The sequence below is a fragment of the Mus caroli genome, unplaced genomic scaffold, assembly GCF_978045245.1.
Source record: "Mus caroli unplaced genomic scaffold, Mus_caroli_1 scaffold_13, whole genome shotgun sequence".
Lineage (NCBI taxonomy): Eukaryota > Metazoa > Chordata > Mammalia > Rodentia > Muridae > Mus > Mus caroli.
The window spans coordinates 112,015,767-112,031,619 of record NW_028227268.1 but is presented as its reverse complement, the minus strand read 5'-3'; the positions used below and the strand labels follow the sequence as shown (position 1 = coordinate 112,031,619).

The window sequence follows — 15,853 nt, the reverse complement described above, 5'->3', positions numbered from 1 at the left end:
TCATGTACTGCTAAACTTAATTTAAGTATATTTGTGTGGAATTATTGATTTTTGTACTGCTTTAGAAGTGACAATAAAAACAGACCCAGCAAATTTGAATAAGAATAATTTCAAAGGGCCCAAAGAACTTGATTGATTTGGTAAATAGCTATGGAATAAAAACAGTAAGTCTTACTGGAGTAAACACAGTCACTGAAACTGAGCAGAGTTTGAAGATTGACCAATAGGTTCAGATTATTGCCCAAGGGTGAGGGAAAGTGAAAGCTAAGCCAATTAATGGAAGAAAAACCTGGAAATGGAGGGGGGAAATGAACCTCAATCCTTCCTTACTTCATATATGAATTTGCATTGATATATCATAGCTTCGTAACGGAGAACAGAAATACTGTCACCTGCAAAAATGTGCACAGTGCAACACTTCTGTTACCAGAAGCATTCCTATAAGTCTACCACTGCTGATGGAAGATGATGTAGTCTCTCCCATTTGAAGCCAGTCTGAACTACATGAATTCTGGTAAACAATGAGATTATATATTGAGACACTGTCTCAAAAACAAAACAAAACAAAAAAACAAAACAAAACATAACAAAGACAGCTCTGTGTCCTGTATGTACCATGTGATTAAGAATTCCACATGCCTGGGGACTAATATCCAATATATACAAAGAGCTCAAGAAGGTGGACTCCAGAAATTCAAATAACCCCATTTAAAAATGAGGTTCAGAGCTAAACACAGAATTCTCAACTGAGGAATACCGAATGGGTGAGAGGCACCTAAAAAAATGTTCAACATCCTTAATCATTAGGGAAATACAAATACAAAGCCTTATTTATAATAGCCAGAAGCTGGAAAGAACCCAGATGTCCCTCAACAGAAGAATGGATACAGAAAATGTGGTACATTTACACAATGGTGTACTACTCAGCTATTAAAAAGAATGGATTTATGAAATTCTTGGACAAATGGATGTATCTGGAGGATATCATCCTTAGTGAGGTAACCCAATCACAAAAGAAGTCAGTAGATAGGCACTCACTGATAAGTGGATATTAGCCCAGAAACTTAGAATACCCAAGATACAATTTGCAAAACACAAGAAAATCAAGAAGAGGGGAGACCAATGGGTGGATACTTCATTCCTCCTTAGAATAGGGAACAAAATACCCATGAAAAGAGTTACAGAGACAAAGTATGGAGCTAAGATGAAAGGATGGACTATCCAGAGAATACTACACCCGGGGATCCATCCCATAATCAGCCACCAAACCCAGACACTATTGCACAATGCCAGAAAGATTTTGCTGAAGGGACCCTGTTATAGCTGTCTCGTATGAGGCTATGCCAGTGCCTGGCAAATACAGAAGTGGATGCTCACAGTCATCAATAAGATGGAGCACAGGGTCCCCAATGGAGAAGCTAGAGAAAGCACCCAAGGAGCTGAAGGGGTCTGCAACCCTATAGGTGGAACAGCAATATGAACTAACCAGTACCCCAGAGCTCATGTCTCTACCTGCATATGTAGCAGAAGATGGCCTAGTTGGCCATCACTGGGAAGAGAGGCCCTTGGTATTACAAACTTTATATGCCCCAATAAAGAGGAATGCCAGGGCCAAGAAGTGGGAGTGGGTGGGTAGGGGAACAGGGGGGAAGGAGGGTATAGGGAAATTTCGGGATAGCATTTGAAATGTATATAAAGAAAATATCTAATAAAAATAATAAAAAAAGAATTTTACATGCCCATGCTGAGTTACTCTGTCATAAACATTGCCACAAGGAAGGTACACAAACAAACATTTATTAAAGAATCTTGAAAATTATAGATATGAGATATTTGGGGTAAATGTTTTTGGAGAGGAAATGTTTTTGGATTAGGAAAAAAATTAGACAGTAGTTTTGTCTTATTAAAGAATAATACCAAAATAGAAATAAAAAGAAACAAGGACAAAACCAGAAATTACTAAATGACTACATCACAAAAAAGAAATTATAGACAAAAACGGAAAGATGCTGCACAATGAATGAACTCTACAGTGAAAAGTCAGATATGTCCTCCTAATATCTCGCTTTGCTATGCATTTGTTTCATCAGACAATCTGCTTGAGACATTACAAGAATGCTGCAAAGGTAGGAAAGACAGAAACAATTCCAAGTTTAGTTTTTTTTTTTTCCTTTTTTTAAATTACGGATTTTCTTCATTTACATTTCCAATACCATCCCAAAAGTCCCCCATGCCCTCCCCCAACTCTCCACTCCCCCCTGCCCCCCACTTCTTGGCCCTGTCGTTCCCCTGTACTTAGGCATATAAAGTTTGCAAGACCAATGGACTCTCTTTCCACTGATGGCCAACTAGGACATCTTCTGATACATATGCAGCTAGAGACACGAGCTCCAGGGGGTACTGGTTAGTTCATATTGTTGTTCCACCTATAGAGTTGCAGTTCCCTTTAGCTCCTTGGGTACTTTCTCTAGCTCCTCCATTGGGGAACCTGTGTTCCATCTTATTGATGACTATGAGCATCCACTTCTGTGTTTGCTAGGCCCAAGAATAGCCTCACAAGAGACAGCTATATAAGGGTCCTTTCAGCAAAATCTTGCTAGTGTATGCAATGGTGTAAGCTTTTAGAGGCTGATTATGGGATGGATCCCCGGATATGGCAGAATCTAGATGGTCCATCCTTTCGTCTCAGCTCCAAACTTTGTCTCTGTAACTCCTTCCATGGGTTTTGTTCCCAATTCTAAGATGGGGCAAAGTGGCCACACTTTAGTCTTCGTTCTTCTTGGGTTTCATGTTTTTTTTTTTTTTTTTTTTTTCCGAGACAGGGTCTCTCTGTGTAGCCCTGGCTGTCCTGGTACTCACTTTGTAGACCAGGCTGGCCTCGAACTCAAAAATCCACCTGCCTCTGCCTCCCAAGTGCTAGGATTAAAGGCATGTGCCACCACACCCGGCTTGAGTTTCATGTGTTTTACAAATTGTATCTTATATATTGGGTATTCTAAGTTTCTGGGCTAATATCCACTTATCAGTGAGTAAATATCATGTGAGTTCTTTAGTGATTGGGTTACCTCATTCAGGATGAAGCCCTCCAGGTCCATCCATTTGCCTAGTAATTTCATAAATTCATTCTTTTTAATAGCTGAGTAGTATTCCATTGTGTAAATGTACCACATTTTCTGTATCCATTCCTCTATTGAGGGACATCTGGGTTCTGTTCAGCTTCTGGCTATTATAAATAAGGCTGATATGAACATAATAAGCATGTGTCCTTCTTACCAGTTAGAACATCTTCTGGATATATGCCCAGGAGAGGTATTGCCTGATCCTCTGGTACTACTATGTCCAATTTTCTGAGGAACCGCCAGACTGATTTCCAGAAGGGTTGTACATGCTTGCAATCCCACCAACAATGGAAGAGTGTTCCTCTTTCCCCACATCCTCCCCAGCATCTGGTGTCACCTGAATTTTTGATCTTAGCCATTCTGACTGGTTGAGGTAGAAACTCAGGGTTGTTTTGATTTGCATTTCCCTGATGATTAAGGATGCTGAACATTTTTTCAGGTGCTTCTCAGCCATTCGGTATTCCTCAGGTGAGAATTCTTTGTTTAGCTCTGAGCCCCATTTTTAATGGGGTTATTTGATTTTCTGTAGCCCACCTTCTTGAGTTCTTTATATATACTGGATATTAGTCCCCTATCTGATTTAGGATAGGAAAAGATCCTTTCCCAATCTGTTGGTAGCCTTTTTGTCTTATTGACGGTGTCTTTTGCCTTACAGAAGCTTTGCAATTTTATTTGGTCCCATTTGTTGATTCCCAATCTTACAGCACAAGCCATTGCTGTTGTATTCAGGAATTTTCCCCCTGTGCCCATATCTTCCAGGCTTTTCCCCACTTTCTCCTCTATAAGTTTCAATGTCTCTGGTTTTATGTGGAGTTCTTTAATCCACTTAGATTTGACCTTAGTACAAGGAGATAGGAATAGATCACTTCACATTCTTCTACATGATAACAGCCAGTTGTGCCAGCACCTTTTGTTGAAAATGCTGTCTTTTTTCCACGGGATGATTTTAGTTCCCTTGTCAAAGATCAAGGGACCATAGGTGTGTGTGTTTATTTCTGGGTCTTCAAGTCTATTCCATTGGTCTACTTGTCTGTCGCTATACCAGTACCATGCTGTTTTTATCACAATTGCTCTGTAGTACAGCTTTAGGTCAGGCATGGTGATTCCACCAGAGGTTCTTTTATCCTTGAGAAGAGTTTTTGCTATCCTAGGTTTTTTGTTATTCCACATGTATCAGCTGATTGCCCTTTCTAATTCGTTGAAGAATTGAGTTAGAATTTTGATAGGGATTGCATTCAAACTGTAGATTGCTTTTGGCAAGATAGCCATTTTTACTATATTGATCCTGCCAATCCATGAGCATGGGAGATCTTTCCATCTTCTGAGATCTTCTTTAATTTCTTTCTTCAGAGACTTGAAGTTCTTATCATACAGATCTTTGACTTCCTTAGTTAGAGTCACGCCAAGGTATTTTATATCATTTGTGACTATTGAGAAGGGTTTTGTTTCCCTAATTTCTTCCTCAGACTGTTTAACCTTTGTGTACAGGAAGGACATTGACTTGTTTGAGTTAATTTTATATCCAGGTACTTCATTGAAGCTGTTTATCAGGCTTAGGAGTTCTCTGGTGGAATTTTTAGGGTCACTTATATATGCTATCGTATCATCTGCAAAAAGTGATATTTTGACTTCTTCCTTTCCAATTTGTATCCCCTTGATCTCCTTTTGTTGTCTAATTGCTCTGGCTAGGACTTCAAGTACAATGTTGAATAGGTAGGGAGAGAGTGGAGAGCCTTGTCTCGTCCCTGATTTTAGTGGGAATGCTTCCAGCTTCTCACCATTTCCTTGGCTACTGGTTTGCTGTAGATTGCTTTCATCATCATTAGGTATGGGCCTTGTATTCCTGATCTTTCCAAGATTTTTATCATGAATGGGTGTTGGATTTTGTCAAATGCTTTCTCCGCATCTAACCAGGCAATATGTGGTTTTTGTCTTTGAGTTTGTTTATATACTTGATTTCGGTGATGGATTTCCATATATTGAACCATCCCTGCATCCCTGGGATGAAACCTACTTGGTCAGGATGGATGATTGTTTTGATGTGTTCTTGGATTAGGTTAGCAAGAACTTTATTGAGGATTTTTGCATCGATATTCATAAGGGAAATTGGTCTGAAGTTCTCTATCTTTGTTGGGTCTTTTTGTGGAATAGGTAACAGAGTAATTGTGGCTTCATAGAATGTGTTGGGTAGAGTACCTACTGTTTCTATTTTGTGGAATAGTTTGTGAAGAACTGGGATTAGATCTTCTTTGAAGGTCTGATAGAACTCTGCACTGAACCCATCTGGTACTGGGCTTTTTTTTGGTTGGAGACTATTAATGACTGCTTCTATTTCTTTAGGGGATATAGAACTGTTTAGATCATTAACCTGATCTTGATTTAACTTTGGTACCTGGTATCTGTCTAGAAACTTGTCCATTTCATCCAGGTTCTCCAGTTTTGCTGAGTATAGCCTTTTGTAGAAGGATCTAATGGTGTTTTGGATTTCTTCAGGATCTGTAGTTATGTCTCCCTTTTCATTTCTGATTTTGTTAATTAGGATGCTTTCCCTCTGCCCTCTAGTGAGTCTGGCTAAGGAATTATCTATCTTGTTGATTGTCTCAAAGAACCAGCTCCTCGTTTGGTTGATTCTATGAATAGTTCTTCTTGTTTCCACTTGGTTGATTTCGCCCCTGAGTTTGATTATTTCCTGCCGCCTACTCCTCTTGGGTGAATTTCCTTCCTTTTGTTCTAGAGCTTTTAGGTTTGTTGTCAAACTACTAATGTGTGCTCTCTCTAGTTTCCTTTTGGAGGCACTCAGAGCTATGAGCTTTCCTCTTAGAAATGCTTTCATTGTGTCCCATAAGTTTGGGTATGTTGTGGCTTCATTTTCATTAAACTTCAAAATATCCTTAATTTTTTTCTTTATTCCTTCCTTGACCGAGGTATCATTGAGGAGAGTGTTCTTCGGTTTCCACATGAATGTTGGCTTTCTATTTTTTATTTTGTTATTGAAGATCAGCCTTAGTCCATGGTGATCTGATAGGATGCATGGGACAATTTCAATATTTTTGTATCTGTTGAGGCTTGTTTTGTGTCCAATTATGTGGTCAATTTTGGAGAAGGTACCATGAGGTGCTGAGAAGAAGGTATATCCTTTTGTTTTAGAATAAAATGTTGTGTAGATATCTGTTAGATCCATTTGTTTCATAACTTCCGTTAGTTTCACTGTATCCCTCCTTAGTTTCTGTTTCCATGATCTGTCCATTGATGAAAGTGGTATGTTGAAGTCCCCTATTATTTTGTGAGGTGCAATGTGTGCTTTGAGTTTTACTAAAGTTCCTTTAATGAATGTGGCTGCCCTTGTATTTGGAGCATAGAAATTCAGAATTGAGAGTTCCTCTTGGAAGATTTTCCCTTTGATGAATATGAAGTGCCCCTCCTTGTCTTTTTTGATGACCTTGGGTTGGAAGTCGATTTTATTAGATATTAGAATGGCTACTCCAGCTTGTTTCTTCAGTCCATTTGCTTGGAAAAATTTTTTCCAGCCTTTCATTCTGAGGTAGTGTCTATCTTTTTCCCTGACATGGGTTTCCTGTAAGCAGCAAAATGTTGGGTCCTGTTTGTGTAGCCAGTCTGTTAGTCTATGTCTTTTAATTGGGGAACTGAGTCCATTGATATTAAGAGATATTAAGGAAAAGTAATTGTTGCTTCCTATTATTTGTGTTCTTAAAGTTGGCATTCTGTTGTTGTGGCTGTCTTCTTTTAGGTTTGTTGAGGGATTACCTTCTTGTTTCTTCTAGGACGTGATTTTAGTCCTTGTATTGGCTTTTTTTCTGTTATTATCCTTAGAAGGGCGGGATTTGTGGAAATATAATGTGTGAATTTGGTTCTGTTGTGGAATACTTTTGTTTCTCCATCTAAGGTAATTGAAAGTTTGGCTGGGTATAGTATCCTGGGTTGGCATTTGTGTTCTCTTAGTTTCTGTATAACATCTGTCCAAGCTCTTCTTGCTTTCATAGTCTCTGGTGAAAAATCTGGTGTAATTCTGATAGGCTTGCCTTTATATGTTACTTGAACCCTTTCCCTTACTGCTTTTAATATTCTATCTTTATTTAGTGCATTGTTTGTTCTGATTATTATGTGTTGGGAGGAATTTCTTTTTTCTGGTCCAGTCTATTTGGAGTTCTGTAGGCTTCTTGTGTGTTCACGGGCATCTCTTTATTTAGGTTTGGGAAGTTTTCTTCTATAATTTTGTTGAAGATATTTGCTGGTTCTTTAAGTTGAAAATCTTAATTCTCATCTACTCCTATTATCCATAGATTTGGTTTCCTCATTGTGTCCTGGATTTCCTGGATGTTTTGAGTTAGGATCTTTTTGCATTTTGTATTTTCTTTGATTGTTGTGCCCATGTTCTCCATGGAATCTTCTGCACCTGAGATTCTCTTTTCCATCTCTTGTATTCTGTTGCTGATGCTCACATCTATGGTTCCAGATTTCTTTCCTATTGTTTCTATCTCCAGCGTTGCCTCACTTTGGGTTTTCTTTATTGTGTCTACTTCCCTTTTTAGGTCTTGGATGGTTTTTTTCAATTCCATCACCTGTTTGGTCGTGTTTTCCTGTAATTCTTTAAGGGATTTTTGTGCTTCCTCTTTAAGATCTTTTACCTGTTTAGCAGTGTTCTCCTGTATTTCTTTGAGTGAGTTATTAAAGTCCTTCTTGATGTCCTGTACCGTCATCATGAGATATGCTTTTAAATCCGGGTCTAGCTTTTCGGGTGTGTTGGGGTGCCCTGGACTGGGCAAGGTGGTAGTGCTGGGTTCTGGTGATGGTGAGTGGTCTTGGTTTCTGTTAGTAAGATTCTTACGTTTACCTTTCGCCAATCTGGTAATCTCTGGAGTTAGTTGATTTAGTTGTCTCTGGTTAGCGCTTGTTCCTCAGGTGATTCTGTTAGCCTCTATCAGCAGACCTGGGAGACTTGCTCTCTCCTCTGAGTTTCAGTGCTCAAAGCACTCTCTGCAGACAAGGTCTCCTCTTCCAGGGAAGGTGTACACATATCTGGCGTTTGGACCTCCCTCCTGGCCTAAGATGAAGGCCCAAAACAGGACCTGTCCCGAAGCTGAGTTGCAGAATACTCACCTGTGCAGAATACTCTCGGCGGAATCCGAGAACCAAGATGTCTACTGCTGATGCTCAGGCAAAGCCCTCCCGGGCCGGGTGCACACCTATCCGCTGGCTGGGAAAGTAGCCGGATGTCTGGGGTCCGAAAAGGGGGCTGCCTTAGAAGCTCTGTGGCTCCTGCCTGTCCCAGAAGCTGTCAGCTTCTGTATTCCACACTCTCACCTGTGCTGAATACTCTCGGCGGAGTCCTTACTGATCTTATAAAATAAACTTTAAGCCAAAATTGATAATTTCCCACTAAAATCCTCAAAGAATTCATGCTGACTTGTACTAGCAGTGTTAAAATGTGACCACAAATAACATAACACACATTGCATAGAACAGAGTATATGAAAGTCATAAAATCCTTAATAAGACTAACAACTATAATACAGGTATGTATATTTCCTAAATAAGAAAATCAGAAAATGTACTAGTCAAAATTTAACAGCCACTCATAGCATAGTCTGGTAAATGAAGAGTAGAAGAAAACCTCACTCTACTAAAGTTAACACCTAAAGCTGCCATCATGCTTTTCTTCAGAAGAAAAAATGCTTTTAGTCTAGGGGGAAAAACACCTCTAGTCTCATCATAGCTTCTCATTGTTGTACTGACTCTAGCAATTCAAATTCAGTAAGATAAATGAGTGAAGACTTAAGAGAAAGATGTAACCTTGTATCTGTGCATGGCATGATGACAAAAATATTAAATATCCATGAGATAACTGTAAAAACAAGTGAGTCTAGCAAAGCTGCATTACTTAAAGCTAAATGCAAACATATGTGAAAACTGATTTGACTAAATAAACACCAGCCATGATTTCTTCTTAATATAAATTAATTAATCATGTGAAATAAGTCCAAATAAATGAAATCATTCTTTATATAACCAATTACACAATGCTATATTTAAAGTGTTTGTCAAGTATCAAATATACTACTTTTTTATTTTGTGGTGGGTGAAGTTTTGTGTTGTTGAAATCCCTCAGCTCTATGTATTTTACACATAACTAACACAAAGACTAAGATGAGTCCTTAAACAATTAGCATTTTTATTCAATTCTCTTCCACCAGCACAGAACATACCTTAGATAATCTTTTGGAAGCTTCACAACTATGGTCTGTACATGGCTTGGATCCTTTTTCTGTGTCTATAGATGCAACTGAGAAAATATATTATATTTTATATTTATTCTTATATATTCTATCAAAATATTTAAATTCTGAAAAATGAAACATTATTTGTCAACAATGACTATCTCGTTATTAAGTCTGGAGTTTTCTCTAATGCTAAATATCTCAGCAAAATTCTAAGCCAAGTATTTGTTGTGTATAAATCAGGAAAACCCCATTTCTACAATAATCTTAGAAATTAAGTTTCCCAGTAACTGATGCTGAGATATTTATACTTTGTAGTATTTAACAACAGAATTACTTCAAATTTTACAAAGTATATTTTAATTCTGTATACAAATTCATTCTTTATTTACCAACCTCTCTTCTTACCTATTTGATTTCACTACACTAAGTTAATGCTTATTGTGCAAATACAAACTAAAAAGAGAAAGATAAACTATAACAATAACACTGGAAATTTAATGAGATTTGAACTAAAGCTGTGGCCACTTTTAACCAATATAATAAATATTTTCATGCATACCAGCACATATATATTTATTCCCATATAGGAACAACTATATGCAAAATATATTTCTCTTTATTTAAAATAAATGAGCATCAGAAAAACTCAATGGGCATAGCAATATTGGACTGATGAATATCTGTGCAAGGTCATGGGGGAAACTCCTGCTGTCCTAAGACATCAAGCTCAAAGCTGAGGTAAGAAACAGGCGCTTCAAAGATTTCCAGAACCTGATACTTACAGAGTATAAAGTTAATCTTATAACCAAATACCTTTGTTAAATCCCAGAACTAATAAAAATATATGAAAAACTGTTATTCATCCTGTATCTATTAACTAATTAAAAAACATACTGTTTTATATTTTAAGACTTCTACCTTATACTCTACCAAAAAAACCAAGAGCAAAAACCAAAACAAACAATAAAACATACTTAAGTTTTGTCATTTTTTAAGCTAAAAGAATAAAAAAAAATAACAACTGTAAGTACTTCAGTTTTCTATTTAAAATTACTTGTAAATTAGCCAAAAGTAATCTTGATAATTTTCCCATTAATACTACTTACATCCTTTTAGCCATTCCACTATTTTCATATTTAGAACTATTTAGCCATTCAAACTATTTTCAAATAAACCCTAGGTCATTTGAATGCATAATGTTAATCAACTCATTTTCTCACAATCTTACAAACAATTTTGCATGGAGCTGTTACTAGATAATATAGAAAATCTCTGAGAACAATTTTTAATATGCTCAAAGAGCTGAAGGAAATAATGGACAAAGGACTAAAGAAAAAAGAAAATGTTGTCATGAAAAGAATATTAATAATATAATAAATTATAAAATGTCATCTAATAACTAAGGCATGGAATTATAGCTGAAAGGAATTCACTGAAAAAATTTAACAACATCTTTGAACAGTTTGGAGAAACAATTGGGAAACTTAAAGATATGTCACTGAAATCTGATCAAAAGAAAAGAAGAGAACAGGGCTGCAGACATGGCTCAGCAGTTAAGAGCTCTTCCAGGGGTCCTGAGTTCAAATCCCCGTATTCACATGGTGGCTCAAACCATCTGTAATGAGATCTGATGCCCTCTTTTGGTGTGTCTGAAGACAGCTACAGTGTACTCATATAAATAAAATAAATAAGTCTTTAAAAGAAGAGGAGGAGAAGGAGGAGGAAAAGGAAAACGAGGAGAATGAAGGTGAAAAGGCACAGTGAGTCACAGGACAACATATAGATCAATATAGGTAAGAGTAATTTATTTGAGCAAAAAATGGCCAATTGCCTCAAATCTTACATGTCATAAATTTCACAAGAAATTTCACTTCTATATAAAACATCCTATAAACAAACATCAGAAAAAGACAGAGAAATAATTCAGAATGGAGAAAAAAGAATTTGTCATAAGGGCTATACAATACTAAGAACTAAGATATAATTTATCATTTTATTTTTAAGGCCAGAGTGCAAGTTTTCCATAGAGACCTATATTAAGGTCTCTATGGGTAAGGATAAACACAGAATACAAGGAAGAGATGGGGAAAATACACTGCAGCTTACATGAACACAAAAGAAGCAGGAGAAACAATGTTTTTCTCATATGTAATAGAAATCAGAATGAAAAAAAAAAAGATTTTCCTGGTTTCAAGAAAGAATAAAGTTATTATATAATGACAGTAGGGTTGATTCTTCACAACGATTTAAGAATCCTTGTTACCTATGTCTTGAACAACATGAGTAGATGTATTTGATGGTTGGATAGTGAAGACCCAAGTTCAGATTCCCAGCACTCATGGAACAAAGGTGAGGACTTTAATGATGACATGAATCTGCAATGCCAGGACTAATCTGCAGAGGCAGGACCTGGCTGGTCAGAAAAGTAAACAGAGCAAAGTACAAGTGCAGCAAGAGATCCCATTTCCAAAGAACAACTTGCAAAGTGACAGAGGATGATATCCAAGGTCAAGCTCTGTCCCCCAAATATGCACATCACACACACACACACACATACCTAGTTAAAGAAAAAATTGAAAGAACTGTAAGAAAACTAGCAAAATCTAGTATTGTTTCTCAATATTTTTCTCTATTGGTAACTAAAAACAAAGAAATCATAATATGAAATAGAATATGGTTAACTCATAGAGCATCTTTCATTAACTGAACTGATAGAGATATTTTTATATAGCAATGCAGAATACATATTCTTCTCAAACTCACATCAAATATTCACAATAAACTCACCTCATTTGAGCCATAAAAATCACCTTGAATTATATGCCCCAATACAGGAAAATGCCAGGGCCAGGAAGCAGAAGTGGGTCGGTTGGGGAGCAGGGCGGGGGGAGGGTATAAGGGGCTTTTGGGATAGCATTTGAATTGTAAATGAAGAAAATATCTAATAAAAATTGTTTAAATAATAAAAATAACCTTGAAATATTAAAGACTAGAAATCATGCAGTTTATGCATCCAAGCCAAAAATGGATTAAGGTAGAATCACTGCCAGAAAAACAGACTGAAAATCCTCAAGTATTTGGACAATAAGAAATACATTAATGCAAAATATATGAAGTATCAAGAAAAAGCAAATACTTTTAATCAAAATAAAATAAACTTAACAAAATCTGTGACATGAAGTGAAGAGCAGAGAGAAGTGTCTAGTAAAGATGTTTATACCACTGACAACAATTAGAAAAGACATGGATGGGGCATGAGGAAAAAGAAATGAGCCAGGCATGTTGGCGCACGCCTTTGATCCCAACACTCAGGAGGCAGAAGTAGGCAGATTTCTGAGTTCCAGGCCAGCCTGGTCTACAGAGTGAGTTCCAGGACAGCCAGGGCTATACAGAGAAACCCTGTCTCGGAAAAAAGAAAAAAAAAAAAAAGAAAGAAAGAAAGAAAGAAAAAAATGACCCAAGACCTGAGTTTGTTTCCAGGAACTGTGTAGAAGTAGAACAAAAGTACAACCTCCACAAAGAGTCCTCTGACCTCCATGTGCACACTGGAACACATAAACCCACATGCAAATAGATCAACACACAAGAATAACAATGAGGACATTTTTAAACAAAAGAAAGACACAGATTGATTTTAACAGAAGTTCATAAAAAGAAAACTTGAGGCATATAAAGTTTGCAAGACCAAGGGGCCTCTCTTCCCGGTGATGGCCAACTAGGCCATCTTCTGCTACATATGCAGCTAGAGACACAAGCAATGGGGGTACTGGTTAGTTCATATTGTTGTTCCACCAATAGGGTTGCAGACCCCTTCAGCTCCTTGGGTACTTTCTCTAGCTCCCCCATTGGGGGCCCTGTGTTCCATCCTATAGATGATTGTGAGCATCCACTTGAAAAATGTAAGCAAATTGAATTTTTAAAGGGGGAAGAAACAATATACTAAATTAAAGAAGATATCATTAAAATTGTAAACAGTGGTAGCTGGAAAGATGGCTCAGAGGTTAAGAGTAATTACAGCTCTTACAGAAAACATCAGCTCAGTTGTGTATATTGGCACTAGGTTCACACAAGTCAAGTTCTTCCACTAACAGCATCAATCAGCAGGACTTTATTAGGAAGGCTATTAGCATTAAGTTAAAGCAAAGAGGAAGAAATACATTTATACTGGTAACATTCATATTCTAAACAGGTGGTTGTGTTCTCAAATTGTCTTTCTTTAAAATATTTTGTATATTTACCTGAAAATGTGAAGAACAATTCATTTTGCAAACCAGCTCTTTGCATTTTAACACGATGGCATTCAGACTTAATCAAGGATATTTCACAGGAAAGGTCAAGAACCAGTTTACTTAAAATCTGAAGAAGTTTCTTCTCAAAAGAAATGTTATAGATACTATTGCAGGGAGCTGCATGGTATCGAGCTGTGAACTGATAATAAAACCGAGGTTCACGATAAGCTAGAGAAATTAAGAAGAAAAAGACAAAAACATGATTATTCATGCAATTCAAATGCATGGTAACTATTTTAAATATATAAGTATTTGAAATAAATTTATATTTTCCAATAAGTAGCTATATTCTCCTTCCTTAACAAACTACTATCTCACAGTATACTAGAGGTTTGAAATATTATCACAGAGACTCTAAAGTAGTGACTGAGTTAAACTTTTCCATCATTTAAGATTTACATTATTGATATTGTGTCAGGAACCAAGAAATCGAGTTATAAAAATCTTGTCTATGGCCAACACTGCCAAAGTTAAGATTCAACCCTAGTGAGGCTGATCTCTACACTACTGTTCTATTGCTGGCATATCTTTGAAGATTTATACAGAAGAATTATATAGAGAGAAGAAATCACACTGTTATGCTTTAAAACATTAAATTTTAGAAGAAATCCCAGATATAAGTAGCAAAATATCTTAAATATATTTTTAATAAATATATAGTTAGTTTTAGTTAATTTCAGTACAGTATCTGAAGCTTAAGACAGATTTTTAGTACAGATCACTAAATCTTACAAGAAAGGTACAATAAATCCAAAAAATGAAAATAAATTCATAATAATAAAAACTTTAAAAGTCATCTTGTAAGACAAGAGTTCTTTAGCCAACCAAGGACTTCCTTGCTGCCTTCTTTGGGCTCACATTTTGAGCCTCTAACTCACACTGAAGTCACTTACCACTGTCCATTTTCTTACCTATATTTTAAAGTTTATACACTGACTACTAACAAACTTATTACTTAGAGATAGGGCAGCTTTTAACTGCCAAGGAGCCAACTAGTCTCATCTATGAATATTAATGAAAGTCAATGACTATCCATACCCGAACTTCAAGAAATTACAAATCACTCTTTAATTTTCTTAGAAGGAACTAAAAGAAAGCTGTTATAGGAGGCATTAAAATAAATTAAAATTATAAATATAATGACTAAAATATAATCTATAAAACATTACGAGCTATAAAGCAAATGGGTGAAAAATAAGGACTGTAATAGACAGGTACAATGGTACATATCTAGATTTCCAGCATTCAGGAGGCTGAAGCAGGAAGATTGCACAGGGGAGTTGGAAGTTAGGAACATTTAGAAATGACAGATAAACATATAAACATTGAAGAAAACAATTAAAAGAATAATAGTGAACATTTATCTTTAACTATAATTAACAAAATAAAAAACAATGAATTGCTAAGTACAACAGTTTACAAAAATAATACTGCAGGAAAAAAGGAGAGAAAAGAGAACAGATTTGAAAAAAAGAAATGCATTACTGAAATACTTAAAACAACTCACTTAAGTAGATACTTATAAAAAGCAATAAACCCATTAAAAAAACCATCAAGATTAAAGAAAATAACAGTTAGGTCCCATCCTGTTTTCCCCCTTTGACTAGGAAATTGAATCTGTTAATATTTAAAGTTATTGTTGAAAGTGTCTGTCAACTGCTGTCATTTTGCTGTTCTTTTGCTGTTTGTGTACTTATTTCTAATTTGTATTTTGGTAATTATCTCTTCATTTGCTTCCTTTCTGTAGCCTTTTGGCTTCACCTGTTGTTTCTTTCAGAAGAAGAGCAAAGATAGTACAGATGGAGGGAGGAACGAGAGATAAACAGCACTAGGAACTTAGGATAAGCCAGAGAAAAACATACCATTTTATAAATTATACATACATATATATACATGCATACATACATACATATATACATACATACATACTGTGTGTGCATGTGACTTGTGTGTGTGTGCACACATGTACATATGATATGACTAACTACAAAGAGCTCATGACTTCTAGAGAGTGAGGAGATATGAGAATAGCTGGAGGAAAAAGGAAGACTAGAAACTGTAATATAGTACTTATTTATGAAACTGTCAAAAATTAAATTTTAAAATTTTATGTAAAACTGGTTTTCAGTTTTTTAGTTTTTAAATTAAAAAAACCTACTTAGTGTTTAGCTTAAATTTATTTTATTGTCTACACAATTTAAAGCAT

The 15,853-nt window shown here is 36.1% G+C and overlaps 1 protein-coding gene across 3 annotated transcripts in view; it reads right to left on the bottom strand.

Annotated features, from left to right (window-relative positions):
* Zpbp (zona pellucida binding protein) overlaps positions 1–15,853 on the bottom strand; it is a 155,874-nt gene that overhangs the window by 88,150 nt on the left and 51,871 nt on the right. For all 3 annotated transcript variants that reach the window (XM_021177972.3, XM_085829110.1, XM_021177973.3), the window contains exons 5-6: positions 13,597–13,815; positions 9,344–9,420 (exon numbers count right to left, since the gene is read on the bottom strand). In XM_021177972.3, coding sequence (XP_021033631.1) covers positions 9,344–9,420; positions 13,597–13,815 — 296 coding nt within the window. The remainder of the gene's footprint in view (positions 1–9,343; positions 9,421–13,596; positions 13,816–15,853) is intronic.